General features: G+C 37.4%; 1 protein-coding gene across 2 annotated transcripts; it reads right to left on the reverse strand.

The window, feature by feature from the left end:
- Positions 1–520: 520 nt before the first annotated feature.
- Positions 521–22,691, reverse strand: zgc:65851 (uncharacterized protein LOC321113 homolog). 2 transcript variants are annotated; one of them, XM_048188895.1, is made up of 5 exons: positions 22,382–22,691; positions 10,686–12,815; positions 8,070–8,387; positions 6,681–6,805; positions 521–6,598 (listed from the first exon to the last, which is right to left on the reverse strand). In XM_048188895.1, exons 2-5 carry the CDS (start codon positions 11,427–11,429, stop codon positions 6,079–6,081), a joined length of 1,707 nt encoding a protein of 568 aa, XP_048044852.1. In that variant the 5' UTR covers positions 11,430–12,815; positions 22,382–22,691; the 3' UTR covers positions 521–6,078. The 2 variants fall into 2 exon arrangements, with proteins under 2 accessions (XP_048044852.1, XP_048044854.1); XM_048188897.1 differs by lacking the exon at positions 22,382–22,691 and having other exon boundaries at positions 10,686–13,261.

Raw genomic sequence — 22,691 nt, forward strand, 5'->3', positions numbered from 1 at the left:
CTAGTCTCCCTCAGAGGACATGCAGTAATTAAACTATGCATTTCGGTCAGACTAAAGCCTTTTTTGACATGCTAACTGCCCTCCTTGAAACTCTGTTTATGTTTTCACTAAATGGCATGTATTAATAGTATAAACCATGGTACTGAATGATTTTTAAAAATAAACGTTCTTTATTGGCATTGATAATTCCATGAAGAACCTTTTAACATCCATGGAACCTTTCCATTCCACAAAATGTTCTTTATAGTGGCAAAAAGTTCTTTTGATTATTAAAATGCTCACATTTAGAAAAAAAAAAGGTTCTTTTAAGAACGGTTCACTGAAAGGTTCTTTGTAGAACCCAAAATGGTTCTTCTATCTATAGCATCGATGTGAAACAATCATTTTGGAAACCTTTGTAGCCTATGTATGTTCATGTAGTAGATCAAGTCTTTAAGTAAAACAACTGTTTGACTTTGGTGAGTAAGTGTGTTTGCTTGATATAACACAACAGAGACAAAGAGATCACGTATATGGTATGTTTGGTTGATAAATGGCTTTATTTGGCTTTAGGGGAACATACTGTATCAGTTAGCAGCCATACAGTTAAAGTGTCAGCACTCCTGAACCATCTCTAAAACAGTGTCGAGATGCAGAAAAGGTGAGGACTCTTTTAAGCAGTTTAGATTCATGATTAAGGCATTTACGTACATTTTTACACACATCAAGCAAATCTATCCCACCCCCTCATATTGTCAAGCTTCAAGTGAATCAAGCCATGCAGATTGAAACTCCTCTTGATTTATTCATTTCATGAATAATTGCTACATTTCTTGGAAATCTTGCTCTTGGCTCTTCCGTCCTCTTCTACTCTTTTGGATTATAATAAGTCCTAAAGGTTGCTGAATAGTAAACTGTCACCACACTTTCTCCACACTCTAAGAAAAGTATACCAGTAATTTTCTTCCAGGACATTATCCATTAAGTGCCGGACATTTCCTAACTCTAAAACAATACAATGTTATGAGTAATTCAAAATTTGGGTAAAAATCAATACAGAATGTCCTTCATATTAAAGTTAGGGTAGGCAGTTTTTTTCATAAACACTTTTTGTTATTCTGGTTGAAACTTCCTTCACATCCTGATAGCAATCAATAATAGAAGTGGTCGAAATATTAAAACATACATGTATCATTCGGTCTGAATGCAATGATACGATGTCCTACCTGCCTGTAAACATATGTATTTCCATACCTCCAGACATCACACGTCACCAGCGCGCTCCATAAGTCTGTGCAGAGTTGTGGACAGACAGTCACCGAGCGCAGCAAACAAAACAGCTGCCACCTTTTACAGTTCTTCCTGAACCAAAACAACATTGTGTTCATGCCATGTCATAACTGTAATCACGATAAGCCAACCCTTGACGTTCTACCTGGAGCTCTTCACGTCCTCAAACTCGGATTTATGTTTCTATGTCAACACTATCAACGCCGAAATGAATCTGCAGCAGTCAGGTGGTACAAGTAAGAGCTCTGTACATTGTTTACATTGATTATTATTGTAATGTTATGTGCTTTGAGACATGAGGTAATTTAACGCAGTCTCTCGTGATGCTGTGCAGACTCTTCTGTGTGCGTTCATGTGTTTTGGAGGAGGCGTGGCTTTGGAAAGCGCTCCGAAGGGAGGGTGGGATCTCATGCTTTCAAAGCTAACTTATTATTGCTAGCTTCTCTGAAATTGCCTACCGTACCTTAAACATAGTATTGGGCTCTATTTTTACAGACTTTTCTTAGAGTGCAGACTGAAGTCAATGAATTAATTTATACAAGAGAAAACAAGTCTTATTTAACAAACAACAGGTAACATTTTCAACTGTCATATATCTATTGATCAAATCAAGACCATTGATGGAAAAAGTTAAAATCAAGGATATGGGTGCATCTCCAGTCAGGTGTGGTTAGATTTGCACTGCCTTCCCAAAATCAAGAGATTTGTCCGCATTGATTCAAATACCCATGTTTGCTAAACACTACCTGGATAACACTACTACCAGAACAATATTCTGTGGGCAGACATTTAACTCTTTATTTGCACAAAGGTTTATGCAAGAAGAAATAAATGATGTGAAAAAAAAAGAAATGGCTTGATGTGATACAAAACACCCATTTAAGATACATTAACCAGAAGATTTTTGATTCAAATGTGCCAAAATACTGGATTCATTAGGTATTTTTCCATCCATGATGCTGATATTTTTAACCATTTGTTAAATAAAGATTTAGCCAGGTATTGAGTGTCATTGACTTCATAAGATTATTTATTGTGACACATGAAGATCAGATCGCATTTTAGAAACAATCTCGATACTTTCGCACAGCTGTAAATAAATCTAAATTGATCATAATGTCACAGAATGTGTGTCCCTTAAACATTCAATCAAGCAGGTCTGCATTGAGAAGGGTCATTGCCGGTGGTTCATAAAGCTGTCTGAATGGGCTCTTGTATTGGCTGTTTTTCTGGAGTAATAATGTGGCAGTTAATAGCCCTTCTCTATGGCTGTAGGTGTGACTGTCTGTGACCCCTCTGCCCTCTCTATGGCCAGCCTGTCACCTGCAGGGTGAGAAGAGAGCTGGACCTGTCACGACCAGCTGCAGTGTCGCAGAAAACATGAGTGTTTACACTGCTTCCTGAAGCCTGAAAGCTCTTCTACACACACACACACACACAGGAAAAAAAAAGAAACACAACAAATATACACAAACAAAACAAATTCATGTAAACAGACTAATGCTTTCTGTCTTCCATTGGGTCAAGAACATGCCTAAAATGTATTTAACCCCAAAACCAAAAGAAGGACAAAGAAAATATTTTGCACAAAGAAAATAAAGGACGATTAAGATTTTTTTTTTTTTTTTTTGCTTTTTCATGAAAATGAAATCCCTCCCAATTTCCACTACTATAAAGTGATATATAAAAAAATCTGTATATAAATGGTAAAATCAAATCGAAGGTTACCCAACTATGATGAATTCTGCTTCTGAGAACCCTGGAAATTTGAAAAGGGGTTAATGGAATTAAAATCATTGTATTACAGAATTTTTACTGTAATAAAAGTAGTAATTTTACTGTAATACAGTAAAAATGATCAGAATAATAAGAAAAGTAATGAGAAATAAAACAAAACATCCAGACGCATTATGGTAATGAGAACCCAGCTAACAAATATATGTTGTAAGAACATTTTGCTAACGTTCCCATTAGGTTATGAAAATGTTATTTCTTAAAGTTCTCTTTACATTCAAAACATCCCGTTTGTTTTAATTTATTTTTTTGGTTATGCGAATGTTGAGGAAACATTCCATTTTATCATTTTGCAAACATTATGGGAACGTTACTTTTGAATGTTCTCTGAACGTCCTGAAACATTTCAAAAACATTAGATGACCGTACAGCTAAACTGTTAATGAGCAATGTATAGATAATAATTTTGTGCTAACATTTTGAGAACATCATTGGAGACCAGATAACACTAACTTCCACTAACTTTACTGAAATGTTTTCATAACTATGAGAGAACCTCGCCAGATCGTTAACCAAAGTTCTGAGAACGTTCCCTGTTAGCTGGGCATTGGGAGCGGATGCAACGAATCTTAATTGTCCTCAAAGTAGTCTTCATTTTCATCAAGCAAAACAGTTTTTTCTTTTGATTTCAGGGGCGACCCAGACATGTTCTCATGAAATTCACCCATTTGTGAGCAGAAACACTAAAGAAAAAGGCTGGAACCTCGTCTAGTTTCAGAAGGAAGCCATGCCACAGATTAGAAAGAGAAAATGGGAGAAAGAGCGAATAAGAGAGAGGAAGGTTAACTTCAGAAACAGTGCAATCTGCTCCTTCACAAATGAATCAATCAAGAGGAGGTCAATTTTGAACACAGGAAGGAATAGAGGGATATTTAGCAGCAGTCGTCTAAAGCGTCAGAATCTAAATTGCAGAAGGATTTTCCCACACTACAGATGCACTCTTCTCTCCAAAATCTAAACGTTGAAACCCTCCCCAAGAAATCCATAAATGTTTAATCTTTAATCTCACCAACCTCGTTGAACTCCATGCCACCACGTTTGCCGTGCTGTGACCATTGCAATTAAGGAAACCGTGAACGAATGGACAGATGCATATATTAAAGTTCTAAAATGATGCATGCTTTGCATGAGAATGTGAATGAAACATTCTTTCCCCTGTGAGTGAACTTAATGAAATGAGCTTGGACAATTTCATTCATGTGGGTATAGATGCCCTAATATCGCTGGAAAAATAGATGTGCCCTGTCCCTGTGCTTGGCTCATGACATACATTCAGGACTCAAGTGACGCTCTATGTAATGGATATGCTGTTGCTCTGAATTATTACCTCTTCCAAAGTCCAAACTCACTTATTTTTAAAATCAAATAGCACCGAGAGGTTGGAACCAGTTCATTTTGCCTTCCATGGCATCACCTTCCTTTGTGCTGTCCTGCACTACTAATGGCACGTGAACACCAGGTATGAATGGGGTCTTTGCTGTCTGATCTTCACTTACATTGCTATCTTGACACGAAAATGAATATTTGTCATCGTTTAATCTTCCTAATGTCGTTCTGACCCTGTATTGTTGTCTTTATTGTGACATAAAGAATAGCTTAGACCAGGGGTGTCCAATCCTGCTCCTGGAGGGCCACTGTCGCCTTCTTCTTCTTCTGTTGTTTAATTGACGGTTGGCAAACAAACTATAAGGTGCATTTTCTGCCACCTACTGGATTGGAGTATGGAGCATTTACTATCCATGCAGAGATCAGCTCCAACCCCAATTAAACACCTGAACCAGCTAATCAAGGTCTTACTACGCATACTAGAAACTTTCAGGCAGGTGTTTTGAGGCAAGTTGGAGCTAAACTCTCCAGGACCGAGTCTGGACTCCTCTGGCTTAGACTAAATGTTGTTGTAGCGTAGACTAACAGTTTCTCTTTTCCATACGAAAGAAGTGGATGGTGATTTATACAGCCAATAAGGTACACATGTAAAAAAGCCAGATGAAGGGTAGTGGGAATAAATAAAAATCAAGGTCTAGAGAGGTGTTTCGTCAAATTTAAACTTCTTTTAACATATTTAGGGCACTGCCTCGTGCATGAAACGCTGCATAAGATGGCGCAATGGTCCAACACGTCTATATAAGGCATGTTTACATCGAAAAATTATGTAAAAATCAGTGAAGTGGAATGGAAAAACATGCTGTGTGAATGGTACCTAAAAGTGGTCCATATGAGGTCACAAATCTCATTTGCACTTGTGTTAAATAAAAACAAAATGGCGCACTGTTCCGCTATGTCATTACGTAACCTGTGAATCGCTGTGAACGTGATTTCACCAAGTACCACGTTCCTGGATCAACATCTTTGTTGATCCTGGAACAACATTCCAATCAACCAATCAGATTTGAGGGACAGGTTTACAGTTTATGTCAAGTTTAGGCTTACAACCAGGGTTAGGTGCTTCTACATCATTGTTATTCACCCATCATTTTCCTCTGATTTTAGGGGTATACTTATTATTTTAGGGTTAGGTTAGGGTTGATTTAGGTTAGGGAAGATTTTAGGACTGGAATGTTGATCCAGGATCAACAAAATATGTTGATCCATGAACATGTCTTACTTAATATTTTTTGTCCTTTTGGAGGTTGGAAATTTACTCAGCATCCACTTCCATTGTATGAAAAACAGAAACTCAGACATTGTGCCTAATATCTCCTATTGAAAGAAAGTAAATGATTAGAAAATTGTCATTTTTGGGTGAACTACTCCATATACTTTCTGCATAGACCCTGTTTAATCTCTTGAGTGCTATACAGAAAACCGTTTTAGTGCTTTCATTACTGACTCGATGCTTTCCCGCAGAGATCCTGATACATCAGCAGATGAAATCAGCCATACCTAATGAAATGAAAGTGAAGATGAGAAGATGAGGTTTGTTTGGTGGTGTTGTGTGTGGCAGAGTGACAGAGAGATAAAGAGGACATGGAGGGGTCCAGACGGATGTGGCGGAAGCGGTGATGGTATGCAGCTTTACTTGCTCTTGACCGCAGCAGCCTTTTCGCCTTTGTTATTGTCCCCCTTTTCACTCTTGCTATCTGCCTTATTGCTATCTGCCTTGCTATCGCTCTTCTTCTCCTTCTCTTTCTCCTTTTCTTTCTCTTTCTCCTTCTCGCTCTCCTTCAGCTCCTTTGGACTCTTCTTTTCTTCTTTTTCCTTCTTCTCATCCTCCTTTTCCTTCTTATCCTCCTTTTCTTCCTCCTCCTCTTCCTCCTCCTGCTCATCGCCTCCTTCTTCCTGTTCTTCTCCTTCCTCGGCCTCCTCTCCTTCCTCTCCTCCCTCCTCCTCCTCTACTTCTTCCTTCTCCTCCTCTTTCTCTTCCTCCTCCTCCTCCACCTCCACCTGCTCTTCCTCTTCCTCTGTCTCAGGTTTGGCTACACCCCTCCTGTAGGAGCTTAAGGCGTAAGTGCGGCTTGATGGATAAGAGTAGGCGGACTGCATCATGGCTCCGCTCACAGAGCTCAGACGGCATTCCTCACCTTCCAGCAGCTTCCTGTTGGGAACGTCCATATATGGATAAGGATTAATAAATGCATCAACTAATGACATCAAATGAAATTAGCTCTGAGTCTGACCTGTAGGCTGCGATCTCAATGTCCAGTGCCATCTTGACATTCAGCAGGTCCTGGTATTCGCGCAGGTGGCGGGACATCTCACCTTTTGTGCTCCGAAGAGCAGATTCCAGTTGCTGAATCGTGTCCTGTCACCACAAAATAAGACATTTATGTCTCCAAAAACTTCTCTGACAGGAAATCTTACCCAGCTAACAGGGAAATTAATACAATGTTCATTTAAAGTTATCTGGTCTTTAAAGGTGCCCTAGAATCAAAAATTGAATTTACCTTGGCATAGTTGAATAACAAGAGTTCTGTACATGGAAATGACATACAGTGGGTCTCAAACTCCATTGTTTCCTCCTCCTTATGTAAATCTCATTTGTTTAAAAGACCTCCGAAAAACAGGCGAATCTCAACATAACACAGACTGTTACGTAACAGTCGGGATCATTAATATGTACGCCCCCAATATGTGCATATGCCAGCCCATGTTCAAGGCATTAGACAAGCCAGTATTAACGTCTGGATCTGTGCACAGCTGAATCATCAGACTAGGTAAGCAAACAAGAACAACAGCGAAAAATTGCAGGTGGAGTGATAATAACTGACATGATCCATGATATCATGATATTTTTAGTGATATTTGTAAATTGTCTTTCTAAATGTTTTGTTAGCATGTTGCTAATGTACTGTTAAATGTGGTTAAAGTTACCATCGTTTATTACTGTATTCATGGAGACAAGAGCCGTCGCTATTTTCATTTTTAAACACTTGCAGTCTGTATAATTCATAAACACAACTTCATTCTTTATAAATCTCTCCAACAGTGTGTAATGTTAGCTTTAGCCATGGAGCACTATCAAACTCATTCAGAATCAAATGTAAACATCCAAATAAATACTATACTCACATGATCCAATGCATGCATGCAGTATGCATGACGAACATCTTATAAAGATCCATTTGAGGGGTATATTAGTTGTGTGAACTTTGTAAATGCACTGTATTATAGTCGAGAGCTTGGGGGGGGCAGGGAGCGCGCGATTTAAAGGGGCCGCAGCCTGAATCGGTGCATAGTTAATGATGCCCCAAAATAGGCAGTTAAAAAAATTAATTAAAAAAAATCACCTTTAATAATGTTCTCAAAATGTTATTTATACATCACTCATGGAACTTTTTTTTCTGAAACATTTTGATTGGATGTTCGTCTGTTTTTTAAATGTTGCTACTTGTTTCAGAATGTTCAGAGAACATTTGAAGGTCATTGGCTACTGATACAGCAGGAACCAGCTATGCCCTATAGAGAATGATATGATTGAAAGCAGAATGAGTTAAGGACCTATCAGCCTGTGCCATCTAGAGTTTCATGACAGAACTTCGTATTTGTGACATTATCATATGACTCACCTGCAGCTCGCCGATCTCGTTATTGTTGCGGTCCTCCATCTCAGCCAGCTGTCTCTCTAAAGACTCGTTATGGGCTTTCAGGGACTCAATCTCCAGAGTGCGGGCCTGCAGCTGTCGGCGGTACTCGGACAGCTCATCCTTGGTCTGCTTCAGAGCATCGTTGTTGCGTGCCGCTGCCTCCGTCACAGAGACGAACTTGGAGCGGTACCATTCCTCTGCCTGCTGCTGGTTACGGGAAGAGAGAGACTCGTACTGGGCACGAATGTCCTTCAGGGCCACAGCAAGATCAGGCTTACTGACATCCATCTCAACAGACACCTGAGCATGGAAAACAGTCGACAAACTAATTGTTAATACGTTTATTATATAACTATATATCTAATATAAAGTCATTCTATTTTTAAAAAATGCTGTTATTTGAACATTATATTCATCAAAGTATCCTGAAAAAAAGACAGGTTTCCACATTAAGCAGCACAAGTGTATTCAACATTGATAATATTAAGAATGTTTTCTTGAGCACCAAATTAGCATGATTTCTGAAGGATCATGTGACACTGAAGACTGGAGCAATGATGCTGAAAATTCAGCTTTGTCATCACAGGAATAAATGACATTTTATTTTAAACTGTGATAAAATTTCACAATATCGCTGCTTTTAAAAATGTTGATAATATAAATGAGCATAATGAATTATAGCCACAAATAGTCTTTAGTCTGTAAAACTGGCTAGTAAAATTAATTCGTGGAGGAACTGCAGTTTAGTTGCTGATTCATTATTGATTTCTAATAAATAATTAATACCCCAAAGCATGCATTTACATTTGAGCTAAAAGGGGAGTATATATCGATACTATATATAGATACTAGTTGAGTATTGCCACAAATATGAGACATTCTGTATATATAGAGGAAGTTGCTATCTTTACTAATAAATAAACAGTTTTCCAGTGAATGTAATCAACAAACCACTGTACATCAGGTAATAAGGTTATTGAAAATGCAATATATCTGATATATGCAGTGCTAATGTTGGCCATGGCATGTTTAATCAGTCTTTGAATGTAATTTGTGGTAATGAAGTTTTGGGCCCTTGAGGCTGCGGGATGGAGTGCAGACTCAGGGGTTTTAATGCTCAAAGAAAGATTATGCTGCCTGAACGATTTCATGGAGATGCAATTCATCCACCACATCACATCAACAAACAGAGCACAGCAATCCATCCATGATGAGCTTTAGCTTACATCAGTTACATTCACACTAATTGTATACTCAGGGTTTTTCAGTTTATCACTTTTATCCAACACCATTTTGAATGAAACATGAAATGAAAAAGTAATATTCTGTAGTGTAGAAATACTCCGAGCTGGTCTAAAGTGATGCAGTCCCTCTCAAGGACGCTGCACCGGAGGGGTCCCGCTGCACTCTGCAGCCACACCTAAAATCCTGCGCTACTGCATCATCTCCTCAGTGCCAGGAGGTAAGGAAGTTTAAACATCCCATCATCAATAATCTTCTTTCAACTTTTAATACATTTCTCCCTCTCCAGGGATTGTCCTTGTCTTTGTCTGATTAAATATTCTGTTTCTAGATGGTAAAGGTGCATTAGAGAAGGGACTGGCATTATAAATGCACATTTTGACTGAGGTCCTGGTGCAGTGCAGCGTCAGATTCAAGTGTCTGAGAGCTGCAGTGCTGTAAATTCTCCCAGACGCACACCGCCCTCAATGACACTGCACAGTCATGATACGCATGCCCACACTAAGAGTTATTAATAAACAGAGAATTTCAAAGCATTAATCAATACATAGTATTTTTAGGCTTCATCTGATGTAGTTGCTAGTTGCTTATAAAGATTTTTTCTACCTGATAAGACTACCTTTAAAATAACTTTAATTGACGTAAAGCTATGTAGTCAGGTTAATTCACTCATGTTAAATTGGTAGTATATGCAAGTCAAATATAATATATTTAAATATTTGCACATGAAGGACATGATTGATTTCTTGACATTTTACTGTATGTATTATGTAGCAATTTTCTAATCAAAAGCATATGGAATATTTGGCTTAACCGCAACTTTTATTTGTCCTGGACGTTGATGAATAGATCTGCATCATTATGCCACTGTATAAATCACACTGTCATGAATGACACTGCAAAACTATGACATGATATGAGATAATAATGAACATCAAAACATTTCTGAGAACAAAGAATTTGTATGCTCTTCATAATTGTATCTTATCAAATAAGGTCTGACACTGTAAATCTTGCACTAGCGCAGTTATGTAAATTTCACAAAATATTTTAGTGTAATGATTTCAATAACATCTAAAGCATATGTAATATTCGGCTTAACTGATTAGTTCTATCTTACTGGGATTAAAAAATATGATATATGCCTTTGCAACTATTGCATACTATGTAGTGCAATGTAAATCTAAAAACATTGCTCATTTGCCACCAAAAAAATAACATCCCAGGCTGGTCTCCCGCATGGCCAAGCTGGTCTTAGCTGTTTAAAGATGATCTCCCAGCCAGGCTTGGTATCCCAGCCTGACCATACCCCTCTAAAACCAGACAACAGATATATAATTCATAACTTTTTCATACCTGGGTGGCCTGAAGTGACGCCTGTAACTCCTGCAGTTCTTCCTCGTGCACTTTCCTGAGGAACGCGATCTCATCCAGCAGTGACTCAACTTTCTTCTCCAGCTCCAGGCGAGACAGGGTGGCATCATCCACGTCCTTGCGGTATCCCTTGAGGCTGTTCTCGGCCTCCTCCCGCAGCCGGGTCTCCTCGTCCAGCTTCTCCTTGACGCGCTCCAACGCCTCGTTCATCTGCACGCAGTCCAGGTGCATCTGGCTCTTCTCGTGCGTCAGCTCCTCGACGCGAGCACGCAGCTCGCGGACCTCTTGCTCGTAGAGATCGTGCAGGCGCGACGGCTCGTTGTGGCGCTGGCGCAGAAGCGCGACCTCCGCCTCCAGAACTTTGTTGTGCTGCTCGAGGTTATGCACCTTCTCGATGAACGTCACGAAGCGGTCGTTCAGGCCCTGCAGCTGCTCCTTCTCGTTGGTGCGGATGATCTTCAGCTCGTTGGTGATGGCGGTGGTCTGCGTCAGGTCCACGGTGTCCGGCTGGAAGCCGCGGCTTGATCCGAGTTTGGTCCGGTAACTTGAGGATGTGATCATGGGGGATGGAGAGCCGTAGGTGCGGTGATGCTGCTGCTGCTGGGGTACGGAGCGGTAGCTCACCGTCACCCGGGACGGGCTGCTGCCCACGGGGACGCGCCGTGGCGCATCACCAAAAATCTTCCTGTATGAGCTGCTCGAGTACATGTCGCCGGAATAACTCATACTGGAATGCTCAAGATCACACAGACCGAGTGAGTGAAGTGAGTGGATGTGGGAAGACAGAGAAAGAGAGAGAGAGAGTGCCAGTCTGGATGTCACACCGGCATCTTTTATAGGCACAGAGCGCGAGCATCATCTGACGCAGGGGCGGTGGTGGAGGGGGAAACCTGCAACCCTGAGCAAAAAGACAGAGTCCCTGGAGAGAGCTCATTCATTCACTGCCTTTGCATTTGTGGCCACTCATCCTTTTCCATGCGATGGAGATTGTCATCATGCAGAGAACTGAGGATAAATAAAGGTCAATAGATGTAAAAATGAAAAGCTACATTTGGGGTTCCTCGGATGACATTTGGAGAATCCATGAGCACCTTTTCAAAAGCCAAAACTGAGCCTGAAAGTTCTTGCAATAGCTTTAAAGGCAGTCGTTGGTTCAAAGGAAGGTTTTAAAGCACTTGAAATATATATTGTAGTTCCACGAATTTAAGGGCACTCATTTCTGGATTTCCAGAAGGTTCCGAGGAACAGAAATATTGCCTAGAGTTTCTTTTGCAGTGCAGCTGAAATTGTTACTTTACTATCTGTCATAATAAGGATCTTTATAATATTCTTTATTAAATTCAGTACAAAAGTAATGTGGCAACCAACATTAAGCACAAATGTGGTGCAGTCAAACTGATTTTGTGAGTGTATAGCATGCATATTACCTTATCATTCATGCGTTTATTAGAAAAAATAAAAAGTCTTTTTGAGACCATTACGAATAATTTTTGGAAACAGAAATTAAGCACCAATTCTTAATATGGCAAAGCAAAATAAATAAATAAAACGAGAAATAAAATTCTTGTTACTGTATACCTTATGGAATCATGTGTGTAAGCAGAGGTGCTGCATGTCTGCATGTTGCAGTGAGAAGGGAGTGTCTAACTCAGTGTGTTGTAATGCGGGTGGCAGGCTGTGCCTCTGCAGTGTCTGAATACTGAATGAGACACAAGAGGTCTAACCCGATGACCCTCCTTGATGCAGAATCCTGTGCGGACTCAAAATCAGCTGGAAATTTGCATTCATCTCAAACATATTGTGCATCTAAAATGGGTTAGAGAAGACATGTTGACAAAATGCATCTGAGCGCTGTTAAAGTCAGTATTTTTTAGGAAGCTGCATCCCATCACACTTTTTCCTGATGAGTCATCAGTATTGGCTGTGGGGGAGCGGTGTGGGAGGCTGTTTTGAGTGCAGGACTGTCGCACCACACAGACTTGGGTTGAGGCCAAAGGCAGGAGCCACGCCTCAGGACGAGCTTTAGCATGATCACACCAGCAAACCCCTGGAGACATGCCGCAGGTCTCGCTGTCTTCAGTCAGCAGTTTCTGAGGCTGATGTTTCATTCTACTATTAGAGAGAGATGAAAAAGACCTGAGAATGAGCATTTTCTCTGTTTAAGGATGACAGGCTCTAGACCACTGCAGTGAAACAGAAATTGGCCCAATGTGGAATGTACTAACTTAACCAGATGGAGGTACCAGAACTAAAACTACTTTGATGTTTCAGGGCTGGACCAATGGGCAGTTTGATGAACAATAATAAAATACTCAAATGTAGATCTGAGAGACAGACAGATGTAGATGTAGACTGAGAGACAGACAGACAGAATGACAGACAGATGATAGATAGATTGATGATAGACAAACATAGATAGATAGATAGATAGATAGATAGATAGATAGATAGTAAAAATTATATGCTATCTTTCTACTTGAATAGTTTTTAGAGCTTGATTTCTTTAATGGAATCTACCTGAATAAATCATGTAAAATCTCCTAAATTATTTAGTCTAAGACACAATGAGTTTAATATTTTTAGTGAAATGTGCACTCTAAAAAATGCTGGGTTAAAAACAACCCAAGCTGGGTTGAAAATGGACAACCCCGGTGATTGGGTTGTTTTAACCAACCTGCTGGATAGTTTTATTTAATTCATCTAGTGTTTAAAAAATACTGGATTTCTTGCTGAATATGAACCTACAATATGTTGGAAATTAACATTTATTAATGTGTTTAATAAATAAACATTTATTAATAAGTTTAATGAATAATAATTAAACAGCAAACATTTACTCAATTGCTTATTAATAAATGTTCACCTTTTGATTATTATTGTTGCCTCTATAATTATGTCTGATTTTTAATTTCCAATCTATTTTGGGTTCATTTTAAGCCAGACATACAGTAATTTTTAAACAATAGTTGGATTAAATAAAACTACCCAGCACATTGGGCAAACATTTAACCCAACCGCTGGGTTTGTCCATTTTCAACCCAACTTGGGTTGTTTTTAACCCATTTTTTTTTTTTTTTAAGTTGATTCTCAATTTTGACTCAATTTACTAGACTGGGTAAACCCAGCCTGATCTGCCGGCGATTTGATTTCGCCCGGCAACTCAGTCTGGAAACCCGTACATTCATTTCTACTGCTTCTGTTACACTTTTGTGGGAACCAATCACAGACTGGCTTATCCACATTGCTCGCTATTGGCGGGTATAACACGATGACGATAGAGAAGCGACGGCAAGCACGACCGTCAATCCAATACCTTTTAACCTCTCGACGATGCTGAATGACTTCTTTAGTTTAGCAAACAAATCGCTCGAGTGGGTGTAAATACCACTCACTTTCATGTTTTTTTTTTTTTGTTTTGTTTTTTTTCACAACCTGCAAAAATCGCTCCATGCCATTGCTGCTTCTGCAAACCGTTGATCAATGCTACAAACTAGGGGTGTGACCAGATCTCGTGTCAAGAGATTTCTCGTCGAGGCGAAAAGTAGTCTCGTGATGTTGCCATGACAGAGTGTTAGTATGATTAGGAAAGAATATGCCACCGCTAAGTTTACATTACGCCTCCACTGTCCTTTTGCTTTGTGTTTAAATAAAAAACATTTAATTAAGTTGGATAACGGTCGCCGCCGCTCCATATTTAAAGAGTTACGCGCGATCGCTGAAAGTGAAAGTAAACGCGCGCGCATTCAAACGCGATTTCAATACCCCGCATTTTGAAAGCGGCTCCCTGATGAATGCAAATATTTGTCAATATGAAAGCTATTTTAGGCTGGGCAGTGTAGTTGTAACCATCTCTTAGCTCTCTATCAAAGAAAAAGTTGGTCTTATTTGTACTTTGAATATTGAGAGGGTGCGATTATGGTTTCAACTTGTAAAGTGTTGCCATAAAAATGAATAGCATTTTTATCCTAATCTTATTAAGCACAAACAGTAAGGTTTCATTTGTTAACATTAGTTAATGCACTGTGAACTATCATGTACTAACAATGAATGACTATTTTTATTAACTAACATAAACAAAGATTAATAAATACTGTAGCAATTATATTGCTCATTGTTAGTTGATGTTGGTTAATATGTTAATGTTAATAAATGAGACCATATTGTAAAGTGTTACCATTTTTATTTATACTGTTTTTATTTCTATGATCAGTTTGTGGAAAGGAGTTCAGTTAGGAGGTCAAAAGTTGTAGAAGCTCATAAATCATGTACAGTAAGGTCTGAAGAGACTGAAATACAGAAGAGAAGTCAGTCAGTTGAGTTAGTGGCAAAACCTTTTACAGTACTTGAGTATTGTTGTCTTTTACTGCATATTTTCATACTCAGAAAGTAGAACTGAATGTCATTCATTATAAGATGATTAGTTAAAACATTTCAAATACACCTGCAGAATATTTTTTCTAGTCATGTATTTCACCATTGAGGATTTCTTAAAAATAGTGTGTAAAAATCTTGTCTCGTCTCGTCTCGTGAACTCAATCTTGAGTCTCGTCCCGTCTCGTGAGATACCCGTCTCGTCACACCCCTACTACAAACCAATACAAACTAAATATGTCTGGAGTTTTCGCGTCGCTCTGCAAAGTACGTCACCCGGATCGTTGATCTGATTGGTTGAAGGACTATGCAATTGCATGAATAATGCTCGTTGATCACACCTCTTGTGCAGTAGAAAATACATATAGACTCATATAGATTTTAAATTGAGCTTGGTCTGGTGATAGCCAGACAGTCAATTTACTGCACTTGCATTAGCAAAACCATTGCTCACTGAACAAAGCTACATGCTTCATAGTATCAGTACATGCATTTATCCACAACCTAACCATAAACTCTCTTCTGCACAATGGTAATGATCAAAACTTCAAATGTCAAACATAACTGAACATTAAACATTAACCAATGTTTCCCTCAACACAAAAACACACAAAACAACACGTAATTTTAATATTTACTCTCCATTTCCAAGGGAACTAACAATCAAACAGTGTCTCTCAATAAAACAGCATAATTGAACTAATTCCCTTTAAATAGGTGCTTCTTTCCTTAATTTTATCAGCTTACAGTTTTTTTTCAATTGGTAACAAGCGTTTACCAATACTTAAAGTACTTTTTCTAAACTCTTAACAAAGCAACACAGCTACATCACACAATTAGCCAAATTAAATTTCAAAATGCTAAAAACCTTTTTCAACACATACTAACTCTTTCAAAACACAGCAAACATGATTCAAAATCGAGTCGTTCTGTCAAAACATAGCACTAGTTTTCTATCCAACATGAACATATAATCAATCAAAGAGCAATGACTGTCAAAATACTAACAGTTGATGGCTTTATGAAAACTGCATTACTTGTCATGTTTCAGTTCTACCTGCAGAAAATATGAAATCCATAGTTTTTAAAATTCAGTTTCCCTTTACTGCATAATGCATATAAGCCATTTTACATTTTTGGTTGAGTGTTGAATGTGTGCAACAGAAGTGAGTCATTATTTTATAGAATGTACAGTAGAAAAAGAGAAGAAGAAGAAAGTAACAGACTTGCTCAGGGCAGCTACTGGTCAAATGTGTCCCATATGCAGAACTTCAGTGTCCCCCTTGTTTGAAATCTCTATCTAGGGTTGGGTGTGTGGTGTTGATGTTGCCCCCATAGAGGGTGGGATGGTGTCCCCTTGGTAGTTAGTGCCCTATGCAGACCACATATTCTGTAAATATGGAACAGTGGTAGTGGAATCATTGTAGTAAAACTGTTGTAGTATAAAGCTTTTACTGAAATGAAAATATGAAATTGCTGCCATTGATCAACAACAAATCCAACATACATGGTCTTTTGGTTATTATGGAAGCTTTTTTCCACCACAGAATAAAAAAGCATAAAAGGTAACTGTGACTTTTTATCAAAAATGTATAGTTTTTATTTTGCAATTGTGAGTTTACATCTCACAGTTCTGACTTTTTTCTCAGAATTGTGAGATATAAACTAGGATTTGAGAGAAAAAAGTAAAAATTGTGAGATAAAAAGTCACAATTACCTTGTTTTATTTTCTATTCATGGTTCCACATGTGTAAGTGAAAAAAACAGAGATGCACACATTCTTCCTCTTCTCCCATACCTCTTCTTCTCCCTTGTCCTGATCTAACTTCTCCTCTCCTCCTTCATCCTCTTCTCACCCATTATTTTCTCTCTGCTCCTCTGTGTTGTTCTTTATACGCACTGAACAAATCCAATTCAAAGAGTCCTATTTTACTCTGTGTCCATGTAATGAAAATAACTTCAACACCTGACTATGCCTCCAACTGAGATTGGAATCTGCTCTTTCTCAATATTTAAGTGATCTGCTCATTAAAAATGCTTATCAATTGTTTCAGTATTTGTTTTATATATTTTTTTCCAGTACATTTCCAGTACTGTTGTTCTTGCAAAAGTATACGTTTTATACTGTATTTAAAGATTGGAACATTAGTGTGCTTGCTGCGTTTAAGCATTTGCAAATAAGATGAGAAAGATCCATGATTTTGGTATGGGGTAAACTTATATGAAAAGAAAATGTAAGCATTTCAGAAACGTGTTAATTGACTGCATTTTGTGTGAAAACGACATGAATTGTGTTAATAGTATGGCCACAACAGATGGATGTTCTGCTAAATGTGTTTAGAGTTTTGAAAATGTGACTACAGAATGGACAAAAGCATGTTAGCAATTGGAAAAAAACTGTAATCGGTTTCTCAATTAAAAGCCTCTCTTGGTTTTATTAGTGAAATTTTCTCAATATTTTCTATACAACACTGAACCATATTTCCTGAATAAAATAAACACATTATTTTTAATGGAATTGACAAGACCCACGCTTCATTGTTAGATTCATAGATAGACAGAACTTAAGTTTAAGAGTTTAGAAAAGTGTATGTAAACGTGCCTTGTGTGTACATAGAGTTTTGCTGGTGTTTGCGTCTAAGTGAGAAATTAATTCATGTCATGAATGCATTTTGTGCCAAAGCAATGATAAAAGATCCACAGTTTAGCCCACATAGACTGATGTTGTGCTCACTGTGTGAAGAGTTTTGAAAAACTGAAGTACTGAGAAACAAGTCTTAGCGACTGTAAGTCTAGTTTTATGACGATGGTGAATTTTCAGTTTGCGACAATTCTTAATGTAGCAATATAATAAACACATTGATTAATTAATTAAAATAAAAAACAGACAGACAGACAGACAGATACCCAGGTGAAAAAAGTACATTTCTATAATATACTTAAAGTGCCCTATTTTCGTGCACTAATTTTGTACTTAATATATTAAAAATTGTTCTTTAGTACTACTTTAGATAATCTTAAGAACATCTAAGTGTACTCGACTGTGCTATTTTGAGATAGCATGAAATATGACCTAAAATGTGCTTTTAATATTGGCTACTATCCCTGTATTTTTAAAAAAAAAATATTTAGATACCACTTATAGTACATTTGAAACCATAGTGTACTACAAGTGTTATGTAAATACATTTTTTAAATACAGAAATAGTATATTAAAAGCACATTTTAGTTCATATTTCATGCTGTCTCAAAATAGCACAGTTGAGTACACTTACATGTTCTTAAGATTATCTAAAGAAGTACTAAAGAAGAGCTTTTAGTATATTAAGTACAAAATTAGTGCACGAAAATAGAGCACTTTAAATACATTATAGAAGAGTACTTTTTTTCACCTGGGTAGATATATATATAGAGAGAGAGAGAGAGAGAGAGAGACTGTCAGTATTTCTATAAATCAACCACTAGAGGGAGTTATATACTCATGAAATCAGACAGGGACTCTGCTCAACAGCTAGAATGTGGCCTTAGCCTAAATAAAGGCTCCTTGTGTCATTTTCTGAGACAAATGTTAAAAACACATATCTTATTCTGTTTAAAGTACCTTTGTGACATTATATTGCAATATATTTGTTGCAAGAGATTATTTACATACAATTTATGTGTCACAAAATATGATCTCATCCCCATAAATGGAATGGAATTTTTCTGTATATGTCTTTGAACTGTCTGTTGTTTGGTATCTATTATGTGAAACCCCATCCCACTATGTATAAGCACAGAGACAAACATAGCTCAACCTAAAACGTTTTAGCTGGTTAAACAGACGACTATCACTGTGTTAACAGACTTCTGAGCTACACACACACACACACACACACACACACACACACACACACACACACACACACACACACACACACACACACACACACATTAGGTATTTGCTATCTTCGTGGTGACTCTCCATAGACATAATGATTGTTATACTGTACAAACCATATATTTTATCCCTTAGACCTACCCATCACAGAAAACTTTCTACGTTTTTACATTTTCAAATAAGCATCATTTAGTATGTTTATTAATCCATTTCCCTCGTGGGGATCACTGGCTAGTCCCCACAATGTAGGTGATCTATCCTTGAGGGAACATTTGCCACACACACACACACACACACACACACACACACACACACACACACACACACACACACACACACGCACACACTGTTTCGCACATGACCATCACTCTCAAGCCCTCCTTGAGACTAAAATAGAGACTTTGTGTCCAGGAAGGGAATTCCTTGCGCAAATCCTCTTAAAGATTAAAACAGAGGAGAAATACAAACAGTGTTTCTAAATAGACTATTGTAGAACAGACACTGAAGAAAAGCAAGAAAGTGATTGCCATCGAACACTTTAAAGCCTTTCTGCCTTATGTTAAATTCAGGTCACATGGCTGAATATATCGTTTTGTTTTGTTTTTGTGTTGTCTTTTTTTTTTTTTTTAGTTAAAGTTTTAGTAATTTTGTTGTGTTTTTAATTGTTACTTTTTAATATTAATTTTATTTTTATTATATTCATTTTAATTCACCTTAAGTTTTAGTCATTTTAGACATTTAAACTAAATGAAAATGAGATTTTTTTATTTCAGTTAATATTAATTTTATTTCAAGTAACAAAAATGGTTTTCATTTTAAATGAAAAATGAATAAATTAACAAATAAATATAAAACAAAAATAAAACTTTTGTTAATGTAATGGCAAAAATTATTATATACATACATCTTTAGTAATTACACATCACGGTATTATCTGTTTGCAGTGGCTTTATTTATGCAGATTTAAATAAAATGATCCTGATTCTCCTATGATTATGAACAAAATAACGTAATTTATTAGAGGTTCTGACAAAATGTATCGTCTGTCTATCTATCTATCTATCTATCTATCTATCTATCTATCTATCTATCTATCTATCTATCTATCTATCTGTCTGTCTGTCTGTCTGTCTGTCTATCTATCTATCTATCTATCTATCTATCTGTCTGTCTGTCTATCTATCGTCTGTCTATCTATCTATCTATCTGTCTATCTATCTATCGTCTGTCTATCTATCTGTCTATCTATCTATCTATCTATCTGTCTATCTATCTATCTATCTATCTATCTATCTATCTATCTATCTATCTATCTGTCTGTCTATCTATCTATCTATCGTCTGTCTATCTATCTATCGTCTGTCTGTCTATCTATCTATCTATCTATCAGTCTATCTATCTATCGTCTGTCTATCTATCGTCTGTCTATCTATCTATCTATCTATCTATCTGTCTGTCTGTCTGTCTGTCTATCTATCTATCGTCTGTCTATCTATCTGTCTATCTGTCTATCTATCGTCTGTCTATCTATCTATCTATCTATCTATCTATCTATCTATCTATCGTCTATCTATCTATCTATCTATCTATCTATCTATCTATCTATCTGTCTGTCTGTCTGTCTATCTATCTATCTATCTATCTATCTATCTATCTATCTATCTATCTATCTATCTATCTATCTATCTATCTATCTATCTGTCTGTCTGTCTGTCTGTCTGTCTATCAATTCAATTCAATTCAATTCAATTCAAAATTGCTTTATTGGCATGACTGTAAATAATACAATATTGCCAAAGCATACATATAACAATAATAAAAACATCTGTATAATAGAAGAACATATAAAATATTATAATGCTATGAAATATTACAACATAACTTAAACTTAAATTAACAGTGTAACACAATAGAACATGTCTGAACATTTGTTACCACAGTGGTTAAACAAATTATATATATATATATATATATATATATATATATATATATACACGTACTGAGGGTCACTGTTGTGGACGGTAGGGAAACACACTGAGGTCAGACACACACATTACATACATTCACCTGCTATCTCTCAGGCTGTGGCACATCCACACGTATCTCGCAGCCAGTGCTGCTGTCGGTCCCTCTCCTAATATTAACTTTATTTGTTCTACTTCACTCATGGCAGTAAAGTTCTTTATTACGTTACAAAATTTTGTGAAGTAGAGATCTCTAATTGATATATATTTTTGACAGTGAAGGAGGAAGTGCATAATCTATCTATCTATCTATCTATCTATCTATCTATCTATCTGTCTGTCTGTCTGTCTGTCTGTCTGTCTGTCTATCTATCTATCGTCTGTCTATCTATCTATCTATCTATCTATCTATCTATCTATCTATCTATCTATCTATCTATCTATCTGTCTATCTATCGTCTGTCTATCTATCTATCTATCTATCTATCTGTCTATCTATCTATCGTCTGTCTATCTATCTATCTATCTATCTATCTGTCTGTCTGTCTGTCTGTCTGTCTATCTATCTGTCTGTCTGTCTGTCTGTCTGTCTGTCTGTCTATCTATCTATCTATCTATCTATCTGTCTGTCTGTCTGTCTATCAATTCAATTCAATTCAAAATTGCTTTATTGGCATGACTGTAAATAATACAATATTGCCAAAGCATACATATAACAATAATAAAAACATCTGTATAATAGAAGAACATATAAAATATTATAATGCTATGAAATATTACAACATAACTTAAACTTAAATTAACAGTGTAACACAATAGAACATGTCTGAACATTTGTTACCACAGTGGTTAAACAAATTATATATATATATATATATATATATATATATATATACACGTACTGAGGGCCACTGTGGTGGACGGTAGGGAAACACACTGAGGTCAGACACACACATTACATACATTCACCTGCTATCTCTCAGGCTGTGGCACATCCACATGTATCTCGCAGCCAGTGCTGCTGTCGGTCCCTCTCCTAATATTAACTTTATTTGTTCTACTTCACTCATGGCAGTAAAGTTCTTTATTACGTTACAAAATTTTGTGAAGTAGAGATCTCTAATTGATATATATTTTTGACAGTGAAGGAGGAAGTGCATAATCTATCTATCTATCTATCTATCTATCTATCTATCTATCTATCTATCTATCTATCTATCTATCTATCTATCTATCGTCTGTCTGTCTGTCTGTCTGTCTATCTATCTATCTATCTATCTATCTATCTATCTATCTATCTATCTATCTATCTATCTATCATGTTTTCCCCTGTAACATGACACGGGCTTGTTTTCGTGGGTTTCACACATACAGTATGGATGACTGCTCAAATCCATCTGTGAGCTTCAAAGGCAGTAAAGCAGTGTGTTCACTCATCTACTCGCTGTGCTCTGTGGACTCACATGTGCAGAGGGTGGATCTTTCTTTTGTTGCCAGTCCTCGAGTCTCCCTCTCGCTCCCCCTCAGTTCTGCTCCCATGAGATCACAGCCCACATCCAGCCTCTCTGCTCTCCATCTGTTAGCTCACAGCCCTGTGGCAGCTTCTCCATGTTGTTTCCTGTATGACTGTGGAGGAAGGAGGCGCACTGCCCACTCACACTGACCGTACAACAGTTCACCATCATCTGTCACTCTGTTTGATTGTGAAGGTGAGAGTGTCACCCGCCTCACTGAACATGAATGCGCTCAGGTGGTGTGACATTTTCACGTTTA

This window comes from Megalobrama amblycephala, linkage group LG4 (assembly GCF_018812025.1).
Source record: "Megalobrama amblycephala isolate DHTTF-2021 linkage group LG4, ASM1881202v1, whole genome shotgun sequence".
Classification (NCBI taxonomy): Eukaryota; Metazoa; Chordata; class Actinopteri; order Cypriniformes; family Xenocyprididae; genus Megalobrama; species Megalobrama amblycephala.

Coding starts and splice junctions, on each gene's coding strand:
- zgc:65851 (XM_048188895.1), bottom strand. CDS start 11,429: ATGAGTTATTCCGGCGACATGTACTCGAGCAGCTCATACAGGAAGATT. Junction 8,388..10,685: donor CGTCACTTCAGGCCACCCAG/GTATGAAAAAGT, acceptor TTCCATGCTCAG/GTGTCTGTTGAGATGGATGT. Junction 6,806..8,069: donor ACGAGATCGGCGAGCTGCAG/GTGAGTCATATG, acceptor TTGTGGTGACAG/GACACGATTCAGCAACTGGA.